Raw genomic sequence first — 15,721 nt, 5'->3', positions numbered from 1 at the left:
AAACCAGACAGGAACACCTAGGGAATCTTCTGGTTCTTACGCAGCCAGTAACTAGTGTAGCATACTGTAATTTTTATTTCATTCATCGTGTTTTTAGCCTGCTTTTCCTTCAAGGAGCTCAGGATAGTGTAGGTAAAGGACCCCTGGATGGTTACGTCCAGTCAAAGACGACTATGAGGTTGCGGCGCTCATCTCGCTTTCAGGCTGAGGGAGCTGGCATTTGTCCACAAACAGCTTTCCGGGTCATGTGGCCAGCATGACTAAACCGCTTCTGGCGCAACAGAACATCGTGACAGAAGCCAGAGCACACGGAAACGCCATTTACCTTCCCGCTGCAGCAGTACCTATTTATCTACTTGCACTGGTGTGCTTTCAAACTGCTATGTTGGCAGGAGCTGGGACATCCCATCACGGGGATTCAAACCGCCGACCTTCTGATCGGCAAGCCCAAGAGGCTCAGTGGTTTAGAGCACAGTGGGAATTTGAATCTGGTTCTTTCTGGCCTAAGTATGACACTCCAAATCCTACACCACGCGTGCTGTCAATTGGGAAGTCTGTGTTTCAAATCTCACCATCATGACCTCACATTGCCTCCAAGCTGCTATTTTTCTCATGCTTAATCTCCCTCAGCAGCGAATAAGGATAATATTGCTTGACCTGCCTTATAGGGTTGCTGTAAAATTGTATGTGAAGCTCTTTGAAAGGCCAAAAACACAGTATGAAAGCTAAGTATCATTACAGTTTATGGAGAGATGAAGTATCAAGGTTTTTAAATAAAAAATCAAATAAATATAGTTACAGATTTGGCTGACCAAATATTTAGGGTTGGGGTGCCATTGACTTGTTTGTATAACTATGTGTTTTTGGTCTTTGTTACACTGTATGCATAAGTAAGAGTTTGATGCGGGGGGGGGGGGTTATTCACAAATATACATGTAGGTGCACTTAGTGCTGTATATTGCAGTTCTGCTCACACCACAGACTTCTCCTTGTGCAGTGGAACTTTCATGTCCTCTCGCCTGCAACCCCCTGCATAGAAAAGTGTGTGGTGGAACAGAAACCTCAGTGTGCCCTGGGATATTGGGATTGAATCCAGTTTATGGGTGCCTGTTCCCTCTCCCTGGTTTAAGCAATCATGCATTCTTTTGAATGAGCTTTTGAAGCCCAAAAGCTCATTCAATTATGGCATGAAGCCCCATTTAAAAGTCCAGCCCAGATACCAAGGAAGACTTCTTAATGTTGCCTTACCAGCCAAGAGGCTTACAGCCATTGATGGGTTTTCTTATAAGTTCCCATCTGTATCTGCTGTTTATTTTAGGTTTTATTTAGATAGTTTTCTAAGGTGATTTGAAGGGTATGAGAAGGCCATCTACCCTTTTTTATTTATAGTGATTAATAGGGCCATTTAGAAGTTGTTTGAAATTTAGATTGTGCTGTTTATCATTTACAGTTGTGTGACTTAAGGTAATGATTCCATTATTTTAATGTATGAGCAGTATCTCACATCATCTAGGATTTTTTTTTTGTTCGCTTTATATTACATTATAGAATTTTGAGATATAAATCATAGGCAAGATATATACATGAAGCTTAAATAGAAATAAGTCCTCTTAAAGTGACATATGGGTATATTAGCTCTATTGTAAGCAGCAAGCAAAATAAATGTAATTCAGAAGGTAATGTGCCATCTGTTATGGTTGGGATACTTATAAAATGCATTTCTTTTAGCTGTGGATCTTTTTTACTGTAAAAGAAAGAAAGAAATAGCAGCCCATTGTGCCAAGATTTCAGTACTTAGCAATTCCTTTTCAGTTCATTGGATAAAAACTATTTTTCCCATAATCATGTCAGGTATTTACTGAGACTGCGGCATTTTTTTAAAAAAGAACCCTCTTTTAAAAATCTAATATTGATTAAGCTCGCTCTCTTTCTTCTTAAGTTGTGGCAGAATTCAGAAAGTATTTAGGTGTGAGATTAAAGTATAGGAATGGTTATTACCCTTAACTTTATCACTGAAATACTTATATTGGATTTTATTTTATGGCTATGGAAAGCTTAGAGCACAACTTTTTCCTTTGCGGCTTCTTGAAGCTTCTGACAAATGTTTGTACAGTATTAGGCTTTAGTATTTCTTTCTGTAAATTAAGTAACCCCGTACTGTTTTTTCATTCATCTGGAACCTTATCATTCACCTTGATGATTCCCAAAGATTAGATCTCAGAAAAAGATGTGCTACCTTCTAGGGAGTTAGGATTTACTGAATGTTTCTAGTATGCAAAAGCTTGGACCACTATTCATTTATTTCAAGATTTCTAAGCCACCTTTCAAAATGTAACATTTTCCCAAAATGGCATATGGTCACCAAATTTTGAAATTGCATCTGTGTTCAATAACAGTGGTGAGGCATTAGATCTGGCCAGTAGGCCACATCCTTACTCCACCTACCCCACACTGACTAACTTTGACAGGTGAGCAGTGCTGATGGGGAACTCCCTAGTGTAACCAATCCCCTTGGATACTGGGTGCACATGTATTCTGATCCATCAGATAGATATAAAAAAGGTAAGGTAAAGGACCCCTGGATGAATATGCTACTGGCAAGTACATGAAGGGAGGTCCATAGCTCAGCAGCAGAACCCATGTTTTACATGCAGAAGGATCCAGGTTCAGTCACTTGCATCCCCTGTTACAATATATTAGATAATAGCATAGGAGAGAGCTGTATCTGAGGCCCTGGGGAGCAATCACCAGCTGAGGAAGACAGCATGGGAATAAGTGGACCCCTGGTTTTGACTTGGCACAATGCGGTTTCATATTTACATAGTTGAGGAGGGTTATCATTTTTATTCTGTTCTTTAGATATATACCACTGGCTTGACTATCTTGCTGAACAAATTGGTAATTGATCAGCTGTCTTTTTGGACAAATTGTAGCCATTGTTTTAGGTGATTTGGCATTGAATCAACTGTCCATTAGATTAATTATACCAGCCAGGGTAGCACAGAGAGTGGCAAAAGGTGTTCAGGTATGCAAGAATGATTAGATATGTAGATCAAGCGCACAAACACATCTTAAATAAATCTGGAGTATGGCAAGAGCTGACACTTCAAGCATTTCCTTTTCACATAAGTACTGGGTTAGTTTGGATAGCTTAGAATAATATTTTTTCCCAGTTTAACAGATTTTACAAAGTAAAAATTATGCATTTGGTACATAAAATGATAAAGGATCTGAGCAGAACTATTTTTACTTTTCATGGACAATTAATTTGCACCCTTCTTGTTTGGTTAGAGCACCAAATGTAAATTCTCCCCAATAAGTTCAATTAATGACTGCTTAAATAATGAAATGAGCCTCATTTCTGTACATCTGCAACCAACATGCCATGAATTGCCTTTAAACCTTCGTGGCATGTTGATTCTATTCTTTGTTTTGAAGGAGCCCAAATTCTAGGTGTATTGTTCTCTGCATAACTAAATGACTGCCCTCTGTGACATGAATACTACATTGATCATTTGAGGCACTTCTCTGGGTCTCCTACCACCTGAAGTTAGGGGGGTGGTGACTGGAAAGAGGGTCTCTTCCAGCTTTCCCCAACCTGGTGCCTTCCATCTGCCCTAGCCAACATGACCAATAATCAAGGATAATGGGAGTTGTAGTCCAAAGAGAGGTGGGTGGGGGTGGCCTGCACACTTTTTGCTTTGGGCCCCACCCCCCTGCTGGCATGCAGCCCCCAATGTAGTGGCAAATTTGTCCCCCTCCAATACCTGGGATAAGAGAGTGGAGCTCTACCAATTAAGGATGAATAGTATCAAAAACTGAATGGCTACTATCCATTGTGGCTATCCTGTGCCTGCACAGTTGGAGGCAGCAATGCTTCTGAATACCAGTTGCTGGAAACTGCAGAAGGGGGAGAGTGCTCTTGTGCTTAAATCTGATTGGCCATTGTGGGAACAGGGTGTTGGACTAGCTAGGCCATTGGCCTGATCCAGCAAGGTCTTCTTATGTTCTAGAAATCATACAGATTCACCAAACTGTGGTGACACTGTGATTACGAATTTCCTTTCTTTCCCCCTGAGGTTAGTTAATTGCACATAGGGAATTATTTGTTTCCTCAGACAAAGTGTTATTGGAATAATGAGATAAAACTTAATGCCACTTAGGTTGGCCAGACATTGGTGCAGTGGTAGCGGATGGAAACATCCAATCCGTTTGCCTGTTCATTTGGTTGATAGATTAAACGTATATCCTGTTCCTTCCAAAGAATATGTGGTAAACATTATCCTCGCCACAGGGCAGGATGTCAGAGAGAGTCCATACTTGTGAACAGTTACCTGGGATGACGCCTCTTTTTCTTGGATAGCATAGTCATCTGTATTCTTCTGTCAAGTACTGAGAATTTTACAACACATCAGGTACAAAAAATGATGATTAAATGGTTGCCTCTAACTCCCTAGCCAGTACTTACATTAAGGAAACCTGCCACTTGGTGAATGGCCCTCTGAACCCACCACTTGAAAGGCCACAAAGAATGATTTGACTAGCGTGAAGTGTACATATCTAGATTTAAAAGCTGTTTCCCTAAACAAGGCTCCCTTAGCTCTATTAGCTCAAAGGTTAGCTCTATTGAACTTAATTTTTATGTTCTCATTCATTTCACTGAAGCTCTCTAATGGCATATATACCCTATGGCAATCTAACTGGGGGATGGGGGCGGGGAGAAGAGTAGATAGAGCTTTCTGAAGATGCTGTAGCCACAAAGGATGAGAAAAAATCCAAGAGGCGGAGGGTGCTTAGTAGCAGAACATATATTCAAAACATGATTGCTTTACCTGAAGTGTATCCTTGCAACAGGACATAAGATGGTCCGACTTTGGATTTCCTGAAAGAAATGGAAGAGAGAGTACTCTGTGGATTGGCTCAGCAAGAGCTAACACTCCTTGTCATTTGGACTCCTATGGGTGCAACTTAGTGCTACAAGTGCAAGGAAGGTAACATTAACTATATATTGCCATCTGTGCAACGAAATGTGATTGATTCCTGATGATGATACCTTCTTTTTGAATCTTTAGTTCATGTTTTAATTTTCTCAGGCTTTTTGTGATTGGAAGAGCCCCGGGCCCATTATTAAGAAATAGTAATGTTCTCAAATGAGAAAATCAATATGAATTTCTCTTGATATTATTTATATGAAATATCTTGTTAATCTTGGAGTAAACAGCTATGCAGAGTGTGCATACTTCCCCTGCAGTCACACCAATACAGAGGTCCTGCTTTTCTGCGCATACCTGACTTATGGAATTGTACCAGTGCATTCTAAAGTTCTTTCTTATAGTTGAGTCATGCCCAGTTGAATAATTTTAGACTTGGTGCTTACTGGTCTTATGGGGAGGGGGGAGGCTCTTTAGATGGCAATAGGCATTATATCTTAAGCGCTACCACAAGAGACGGAGCCACCTGGGTGTTATGAGGCAAGCTATTTCATAAGTTGGGTGCAGTCATGGAGAAGACCCTATCTCTTGTCACAGCCAACTTTGCTTCCAGCATAGGCAGGATACCAGAACTTAGGCAGGAGATAGTTTGGTACAAGGAAGCTCAGTCTGCTATGTAGCTGGATCAGAGAGAGAGAGAGAAGCTGCATTTTCACTAACAGTCATAGCATGTATGACTGATTCATACTAGATGGCCTCCACACAATCAGAAGGTGTATGGGAGCCCCAAACAGTTTAGCATTTTCCTTATAAGAAAGGTGCTCCAAATTCCTGCTTATTTTGTGCACCCTTTCCTAAACATTTTCCAGTTCTATGCTGCCCTTTAATGAGATGGGGGAACTGTAGCAGGACATAGTACTTCATGTGTGGCTGCAACATGGATTTATATCTCTTCTGTGTGTTGCATGTCAGTTGCCATTTTATTGCCCATTCGCCTTGTCCAGTGAAATCCTTTTGGGGCTCTTCACAGCCTGCTTTGCATTTCGCCATCCTTTGGTAGCCTTCGGAATAAGATGACTGCTACACCTCTTTTCTTGTTCCTCCCTTCTCCTTACAACATCTTACCTGGGAGGATGCAAGTCCAAAACTATACCTTACGCACAAAATAACAGAAAGAATCACTAGAGCAGAAAATGGTACAGAAGCTGAGGGGTGGGGGTGGGGTATGACAATGAAATGATGGTTGTCGCAGGAGGAAGGAAAGGGAGACAGCCTGAATCTGAAAGCCAGGCAGTGCCAATTGCTTTAATTGTGCTTATAAGATTGCCTTTTGCTTTTCCTGTCTATGGTGTCAATAAACATGTGAGAGCATCCCCTCTTTTGTTGATTATGTGGCTCTTCTTAAATTCCATAAATTTGCTGTGTGGGCTATTATTTTAATTACTTTTCCTTTTACTATTTCCATCACTTAGACTTTTCTCCTTATAAAACTTTTTTATGTGCTCATTTGCTCTGCCTTGCGAATTGACAATTCAGCATTATGGATAAACACACAGAGACACATTTAAAAAAAATAAAAAATAGCTTAATAACAGGATTGCAGGCCAGTGCCCCAAGATCTCTGAAATAAACTTGGATGTTTCACTAACCCTACAATCCTAGCCATGCTTACCTGGATCAAAGCCTCATTAAATAACAAGAAACGTACTTAGAAGTAAACATACACCAGAACCATAGGAAGCTGCCTTATACTGTAGTACAGTAATATCTACCGGTATTTGGACTCTCTCCAGAGTTTCAGGCAAACATGCCTTTCACAACTTCTGAAGCTCTTGACTTAAATGTTTAGGATTGACCCTGGGACCTTCTGCATGGAAGGCATTTGTTCTATCAGTGAACTATGGCCACTTCCCCCAGTTTCTAGGATTGGGTTGAACATGAAAGTAAAGTAGACAGCAGGCTCCCTACAGAAAAATCTTGCTTTATGTTAGGTTCTTCGAAGAGAGAAGAAGCATGCACTTGCTAGGATTTTCATACTGTGCTAAACTCCCATACCCCCAAGGGCAGAGCCAGGAAATTCAAGCAATGGGGGTCTACGCACCACCCTGGCATTTTATGAGAGTTAGGTGTCTAAATAGACAGATTGCTTTCCTTGGACTAAAGTACGGCGAGCATAAAAGACAACTGAGAAAGGAGGAATAACCAAGATGCATGCAAGAATATAAACACTGGATATGCTGTATGTCTTAAATATATTGAAATATGGCACCCAAACTGCTGGAAATATGTGAACTGGAAATCTCCCACAATGGCACATCTTTTGGTTTGTTCAGAAAAATTCAGATCCTGAGTAGAGTTAACACAAACTGCAGTATCAAGTTCAATACAGAGTTGGTTTCTCAGAAGTAAAGGCGGAAGTGAGTCACTGAAGTTTATTGTACATGTTGTCTCCCTTCATAGCTGTATCCAGGGAAATGTAGTCCTGACTCATAAATGTGTTGTTGTTGTTTTTAAAGTGAAGCTCCCCGCCTCCTTAAAATGGTGCATAACCATTTAGTGCATTATGCTACTTAATAAGTGCCTGTTTTCCAGCTTCTCACAAGTCTTAAATAGGATGCTCGTTTGTGGTATTGATAGACTTGTTTGTTTGCAGTTGCTCAGCCTTAAAGGGGAGGCTGTGACTTGCATCATCTCTGCTTCCAGGAAAAGATGGCATCTCTACCCACCTGAAGACTCCAGTTTTCTTTATCCTACCAGAATTCCCTATGAAGAATCCAGCGTCTTCAGCAGGGTCAATGTGGTCAATCCTGATTTGAAAAGCTGCCCACAGTTTAAGAAAGCAAAGGCCCATGTGGTTACGCTTCAACCTGGCCAGGTAATTCCTGAACTCTAACTTTACTCTAGTTTGGAACTTTTGTTAAATATGAAATAGAGAGGGGGGTTGGGTGGGAGTAAACAAAGAAGTAAACAAAGCTGGGAGGAGGACCATGAGGTCTGTCTGTCTTCTCCCAGTCTCACTAAAACATCTTGCATTGGATGCAGCGTTCACTCCACTCTGCTCCACTGAGCAGAGACTGCAGGTGGAAAGAAGTGAGGCAATTTCCTGCTGGTGGAAAGTGAAGTGAGGCAATTTAACAGCAATGTCTCTTTCTGTCTGTAGTCCTCAGTGGCACCTCCCATGCTGTTTCAAAGGATTCCCCAACCCACAGCAGTTTTCCAAGGCCTATAGGAGACTGCCGGGGGGGGGGGGGGAAGGTTTTTTCAATTAAAAGAAATCATTTTCTCCTGTTCCACCAGTGGGATTCCTCAAGCTGGATCTGAAACCTTTTGGGGGATTGGAGAAACCATTTCGTTCACAGGAGGCAAAGTCTTCTGGATCCAACCTTGTTTGTTTAATGCCATTCCCTCAAAGTGAAACCTTTCTGGCTCATGTTCTTTCACTTGTCTTGCAACTGGACTATCTAGAAAAATATTTTACCCGTTAGTTTCTCTGAATCCTGTACTTAACAGGCTTCTGGGGCTGCTCTGAAACTATCTCATCTGCAACTCGCAAGTTTTACAATGTATTCTTAATGAATAAGTGTGCAGAGCCAGCAAAGAGCTTTAACTTACACTTTCGTGGTGATGGATAACTTCCATAATGGAAACACTTGCCCAGCAGCTACATCACTTGTATTTACAGCATGCATTAGTATTTCAGTAGAGAATCTCAAAGTACTCTTAACAAGGTCATGTGAAAGTTGATTAATCATATTTTACTGAGGAAAGGAGACTACAGTATCTGAAAAGCAGCCCTGTGAAGGATCTCTCAATGTGTCAGGCCATCAGTACTTAAGGGTCACTAGAATGCTCCTTCCAGATGAATTTCTCTATAGTAGATGTAATCACTTCTTTGCTCAACATGTAACTTGCTGTACAAAATGGGCTGGTTTTCTCCGATTCAGATACCGGCTTGCTGGAAGTAAGTGCCGCTGAACTCAGTGAGACTCACTTATTTTTTTATTTAAGTCTTTAAGGGAATGCAGCACATTGATGGATTTGATGGAATCTCAGCACCCTTTATTGTGTATCTTAAAAGACAGGGAGGGTCCCTGGTGCCCGAAAACGCACAGAGATGGTTTTGGATAGACTTAAAAGGTAAAGGTACCCCTGACCATTAGTTCCAGTCACGGACAACTCTGGGCTTGCGGCGCTCATCTCACTCTATAGGCCGAGGGAGCTGGCGTTTGTCCGCAGACAGCTTCCGGGTCATGTGGCCAGCATGACTAAGCCACTTCTGGCGAACCAGAGCAGCGCACGGAAACGCCGTTTACCTTCCCACTGGAGCGGTACCTATTTATCTACTTGCACTTGACGTGCTTTTGAACTGCTAAGGGGGCAGGAGCTGGGAACGAACAACGGGAGCTCACCCCATCGCGGGGATTCGAACCGCCGACCTTCTGATCGGCAACCCCTAGGCTCTGGTTTAGACCACAGCACCAACCGTGTCATTATAGACTTACCACCCTTTTATTTGTGGTCCTAAAGATTGAAGCAGGATGATAACCTGTTAAGGCTGCTTACGTTCTCCAATTCTCTTTGTGACTTTTTTCTTTTAATGAGTTGTTTTATTAAATTTATATTCTATGGGCGGATTCAACTATTCCATTCCACAGGCAAAATTCAGCACAAGGACTCCTGCTGGTACAACAGGGCTAATAACAATAAGAGTAGCAACAGCAAAGCATTTCAGTTCTTTGAATCAAATTTCATCATCTGCCCATCCCCCACAAAATAGAGGCCCCTTTCATCCTACACACACTCACTAAAAACAGTGAAGAATAAAGTGTTTTCAGTGCCCACTGGAACATCTGAAGTTTTAGAAGTGGGCATGTATAGCATTGTGCTGTTATGGCACTTTCAAAGCTATTTTCAGTGTGTTCTGTTGTATAGCAAATTAACATTTTATACTGCATAATAAATGTATTCCCAGTGCCCCAGATTAAATGATTTTACTTCACTGTTTTTCTCTCCTACAGCAGAGTAATGATCTTTGCTCATCATTTTGTTGATGTTTTCAATAGATGGTGGTTTTTTTGTTTTTCTTCAGTTGTTGTTTTTTTAATTGCCAACAGTGGGGCATTGCCTTGTTTTCAGGTTAAAGAATTCAATGTAGGCATTCTGTTTCAGTGATTAGGAATGGTAATGAAGCAGCAGTGTCACTGTTTTTAATTAAGCTTCAACTAATTAGAAGTCAAATCTTGTTAAAAATAGAAGGTTTAAAGGCCAGCTGCTTGTTCCAGTGCTCTGAGGTGCTACTTGGCAAAAGACATGCTAGTATAGCTTCTTTAAAATATATATATATATATATATCTCTGGCAGCCAGTGAGTGGACAGAGACTTGAAGCCAAGAAAACACATGGCAATGCCAACCTTGGTTTCTACTTCAGAATGCAAGTGAGGACATAGAACCATAAGACCACAATACCCCAAGGACCACCTTCTCCCTATATGAACTGACCCAGCCCCTGCAATCATCATCTGCAGCTCTTCCTCATCTGCCCCCTCCACGAGAGGTCCAGGGGGTGGCAACATGAGAGGAGTGGGCCTTTTCTGTGGTGGCTTCCCATTTGTGGAATGCTATTTCCAGGGAGGCTTGCCTGGTGTCTTCGAGGCACCAGCTCCTTGCTGATGCAGGAAACTCTCTACTGCAGCATCCCTGATAGGTGACCATTCATCCTCTGCTTAAAAACATCTAACAAGGAAGAGTCCACATCCTTCTAAGGCAGTCTATTCCATGGTCTGAAAAGTTCATGCCATCCAGAAGTTCTAAGGCTTTATCTGAATCTTTTGTGAGCAGCAGGCAGGGGTGATATTTGAATTAATTGGGTCAGGTTCAAAAATAGCTTTGAACCATCTATAGGGAAGCCCTTCAGGTATTTGAAGGAATACACCTTCAGCTCCTCCTCCAGGCTAAACATACCCAACTCCTTCAACCTTTCCTAAAAAGACTTGGTCTCCAGGTCTCCCTCAGTGCCTCTGTCGCCCTCTTCTGGACACCTTCCAGAGGATAATTGAATATACTTCCATGTAAATAATTCCCTGCATACAGACAGGTAGCAGATCTGGAAGAAGGGTTCTAGCCTAGCTTTCTCCCTGCCCTGCTCATTTTCTGTTTACAGGGACCTTAAAGAAAATTAATGGAGCATGCATTCCTGCAGCCACCACTTTTTACCTGCCCTCTAAAGTGTTAAAATCCCAGGAGGGCTGTACTAAGCGATCCTTCCAAATGAGCAAAGCTAAGGAATTGTCTGCAATGAATGAATGCCAAGGCCCTTTAAGGCAGGCCTGTCTCCCAGAAGAATAATGCCTGCTGGCTCTGCTCAGGCCTGTCTAGTATTGGAAGGGGTGTGATGAAGCAATTTGATGAGAATCCCTTAGATAGCAAACGAATTGTTCTAACTGAATGCAAAGATTGAGCGTGTATTACAAATACAATTACTTGAGGATTTGCAGTCAGCTTCACTTTGTGGTAATTTACAGTAATCTCTGTTTCTTGCTTGGCCGGGAACTGCATGCCTTGGATTAAGATGTTGTAACAATGCAGAATTGAAAAATAAAATAAAGATAAAGGTGTGTTTTGGTATTCAGGAGAGCAACTGTATGCTAGCTGGATACTGGCTTTGAATATTAAAAGAAACTTAATGTGCCTAATGCCATCTTCTGGCCAATGTGTCTCATTCCACCACTCTTGGTTATATTAAATACATTCAGGGTCCCTGTTTCAATATATATTCTAATTACTTTTTAATGTTACCTTGGTCTTTAACTCTTAAGCCAGGATGAATAGAAGTAGATGAGCTGAATTCAATGCAATTTCATTGATTTTAAAAGATTTGCCTGGTCTGTTTGTAGGCTAATTCTTTTTTAGAAGCTTGAATGTGTCCTTTGAAATCTTAACACCCCCAATTAAAATGTTTGAAATGTCACACTATCCTTAAAACATCTGTGTGATCATCAGCGATGGCCAAGTTACTGCAGAATTAATTCCATCTCGCACTTGCATCTGCAAATGATACTTTCAGCATGTAGGTTTGTGAGCATAATTATGAGTTCAAAATGAGAGGTTCATTTGTGAGTGTCTGAAGTTTGTGTGGTGGTTCTCCCCCCCCCCCAAATAGCAAATTGGCATCAGCTACCTACCTGACTGACTTAAAAAGAATACTTTGGAAAACAAAAACAAAAAAAATGGACAAGAGATGTGGATAGCTGCTGATCAATAAAAAACTCATTTTCACACATTCATAACTCTTCTCTTTTGTGGAGCACAATTCATATAAAGTGTAGGATACACCCCCCCACACACACACAAAAGAGAATTTGTTTCATCAAGTTTGTCATCATATATGGAAAACGGATTTTAAATGACATTGAAATAAATTGTAATCTTCATCTGACTTTCTCTGAAAGATTTAACTTCATATCCCTTAAGAATACTACCACACATCAGCAAAATCAACCCAGCTCTGCCCTCTGAATAAACATGCAACTGCTCGTGAGTTATTTCATTCTATATGAATGTGTTTGTTCTGCAACAAACATTCAAGACTGACTGCTTGCCCCTCAGAAATTGCTCTCTTGATTTCCTAGTGATTTTTAACCCTCCTTGTTAGCGATGTCTTGCCTAATTTTGGACAGATTTTGTTTTTTGATGGGCAAATATATATATTGTAATATACACGTTCAGTACAAAAGGTGGGGACCTTTTGGTGAGACTGTCACAGCTTTTGAAACAACACTAATGACGTATATCATGAACTTAGAAGGGACCTTCCATAATGTTTTTGACACTTTTAAAAAGGCCTTTAAAATAAAACTTCCCCTCATGCAGCCCTATTGATAACCCTATTCACACAGCATAACTGTGGTGAATTAACGTGTAGGAGGTGAAGAGGGGAAAGGGGATATGTCTTGCCCCACAGCCTACACTCATTCTGTTGAATGTTCTGCAGGGTGTACAGTTACTATGCCTAAGTGGGAGACAGGGAAATAGAGTCCCCTCCATGTCTTATGCACATAAAGGGGCTGCATTATTCAAAATGGCAGCAGGACCCCAGCTGTACCTCTGACATTTACACATTAGGTGGGGGTGTCTGAGCCAAAGAACCATATGTATGTAAATATTTACATATGCTGGATCCCTGACTGCTCAGGCAAGCTTCTATGGGAGCTGGAGGAGTTGCTGATTATGTTTGTTAGTCACTGTAAACAAAAAAGCCTATTTGCAAATAGAGGAAAATCAAAAGCATAAAATTTCAAAACAATGTACTGTACAAAATTCCTAAAAGGCTCACCCAACCATGCAATGAGAAGGGCAAGTCTTCTCCCACCCCACTAAAATACCGTAAAAGTACAGGCAAAACCCCCCCCCTGATTTGCACAGGGGTTGCATTCCAGGTCATCATGCATGACGGAGGAGCATGTATAAGCCCATTATACCCCTTTTCCGGCCACTGTGATACACACATGCATGGTTGCGTGTCAGTTGGATATACGTAAATCAGTCATTGCCTGTACCACAAAAGAGGCTAACTTAACTACCAAAGCCTGGGTAAAAAGACATTTCTTAGCCTAGTGCCTGCAAACCTGAGAGTGATGGTCCCAGGCATGTGTCTCTGCATTCCACACATTAGGGGCTACCACTGAAAAGGTCCATTGTGTGGTCACTTTCCATGCCTGTCTCGGATGAGGCATGGACTTGGGTGGTGCTGTGGTCTAAACCACTGAGCCTCTTTTTGGGCTTGCTGATCAGAAGGTCAGCAGTTCGAATCCACGCAACAGTGGTGAGCTCCCATTGCTCTGCCCCTGCTTCTTCCAAACTAGCAGTTTGAAAGCACACCAGTGCAAGTAGATAAATAGGTACTGCTGCGGCGGGAAGGTAAATGGCGTTTCCATATGCTCTGGCTTCCGTCATAGTGTTCTGTTGTGCCAGAAGCAGTTTAGTCATGCCGCCCACATGGCCCAGAAAGCTGTCTGTGGACAAATGCTGGCTCCCTTGGCCTGAAGAGAGATGAGTGCTTCACCCCATAGTTGCCTTTGGCTGTACTTAACCATACAGGGGTCCTTTATCTTTACTTTTACTTCAGATGAGGCCTCTGATGAAGACTGCAGTATACCACACATAACACACTGCAGTGATCTGACCTAGAGGGTAACAGAGCATAGACAACTGAAACTAGAATACCCCTCTCCACGTAGGGCCACAGCTGGACCACCAGCCAAAGAAGGGCTAAACATGTAGCCTTTCCTGGCTCAGTTATCCACACCTAAGGTGTGGATGTTGGACTCAGGGCTGGGGAAGCTGCAACATTTACGATGAGACCTGCATCACAGCCCCAGTGCCCCCCCTTCAATACATGGACCTTGTTGACATGCATAACATGTACAGGGACCTCTAAAGTCCTGGTCATGAAGGGTGGGCCTTACATGCATAGACACCATAGAGACACGTGTTTGGAGAAAACATTTACAAAACTCGAAACATGCTTTGCCATCAGTTTTGTATTCCGTCCACCAACACTGTCCTTTTTCACCTTTGATAACTTTACATTCCTTGCTGCTTTAATAAATTCCGGTTTTAACATTATGCTGGTATGCACAGATGTTCTCTTGGCTTGTTATTTACTATGCTTGGCTTGCAGTCAGAATCCGTAGCTGCACAGTAGTAAATTGTGCAAGGACTGGTTGCAAAGGCCTGTGTTAAATTGAGAAATGCATTAGCTCATTGTTCTTGTCTACATTTGCACACCCCATAACCACAGTTGCTCAGAACACCTTCTGGCCCTGTGTTAGTATGTCCAAAAATGTCATGTACAAACAAGATACTGTTTCAAGGCACTCTCTTGACAGCTGTTTTATTACTTTACATTTTTTATCTCCTTTCCCCCATAGTCAACCTTTCGTCTCTGTCCAATCTTTACTAGTTATCTCATGCTGCCTTTCCCATTTACCATAAGAGTAGCATCTGTTTCTAAATAACTCTAATAGCATTATTACAGTAAGCCAGTAGAGGGTTGGAGGTGCTCTAATGTGTGCAGGTAGTTTCCTACCTTGCCCTAAAAAATTACTCCACTTAGTTCAGTGGTGCAACTCCCCAGCCCTGACACCAACATCCACAGCTGCCACCTCCATTTAATTGAAAAAGAAAGAGAAGAATGATGTGAGCAAGAGCTTTGTATGTGCATCACAACGCATAGGATTTCTGGGTTGTAGAAGTGTCCATACTATATAATGTATGCATCTATATTGGAAAGAAAACATTTGAAGCACAAAACTGCAAACACATGTTCTTTTTCTCAGTGACAGCCTCATGTATTTTTGTTCCAAAGTTATTTTACTAGTTCCTTTGTCATGGGTATAACATGATTATTTTAAATTTAAGGGATCTTTAGACATGAATTCTGCTAACACATGTAATAATCTCATTGAAAGTGACTATAGGTGGATGACTACCTGAGGTATGTCCTTTAGAAAATGTACAGGCCTAGGCAACCCCAGTATAGGTTATCTGAAAATCTGGTACACTATATAGCTGAAGTTAGACACCTAAGGCTGCAATCCTATACCCACTTAAAGGTAAAGGTAAAGGGACCCCTGACCATTAGGTCCAGCCGTGGACGACTCTGGGGTTGCGGCGCTCATCTTGCTTTACTGGCCGAGGGAGCTGGCGTACAGCTTCCGGGTCATGTGGCTGGCATGACTAAGCCGCTTCTGGTGAACCACAGCAGCGCACGGAAACACCGTTTAGCTTC

At 41.8% G+C, this 15,721-nt stretch overlaps 1 protein-coding gene across 4 annotated transcripts in view; it reads left to right on the top strand.

Moving 5' to 3' along the window:
* HSPBAP1 (HSPB1 associated protein 1) overlaps positions 1 to 15,721 on the top strand; it is a 48,088-nt gene that overhangs the window by 21,480 nt on the left and 10,887 nt on the right. For all 4 annotated transcript variants that reach the window (XM_033162550.1, XM_033162542.1, XM_033162558.1 and 1 more), the window contains exons 4-5: positions 4,855 to 4,991; positions 7,635 to 7,806. In XM_033162550.1, the coding sequence (XP_033018441.1) occupies positions 4,855 to 4,991; positions 7,635 to 7,806 (309 nt within the window). The remainder of the gene's footprint in view (positions 1 to 4,854; positions 4,992 to 7,634; positions 7,807 to 15,721) is intronic.

Source organism: Lacerta agilis, chromosome 1 (assembly GCF_009819535.1).
Source record: "Lacerta agilis isolate rLacAgi1 chromosome 1, rLacAgi1.pri, whole genome shotgun sequence".
Classification (NCBI taxonomy): Eukaryota; Metazoa; Chordata; class Lepidosauria; order Squamata; family Lacertidae; genus Lacerta; species Lacerta agilis.
Note: the sequence above shows the minus strand (reverse complement) of the source record. Positions and strands in the feature narration are given on the sequence as shown.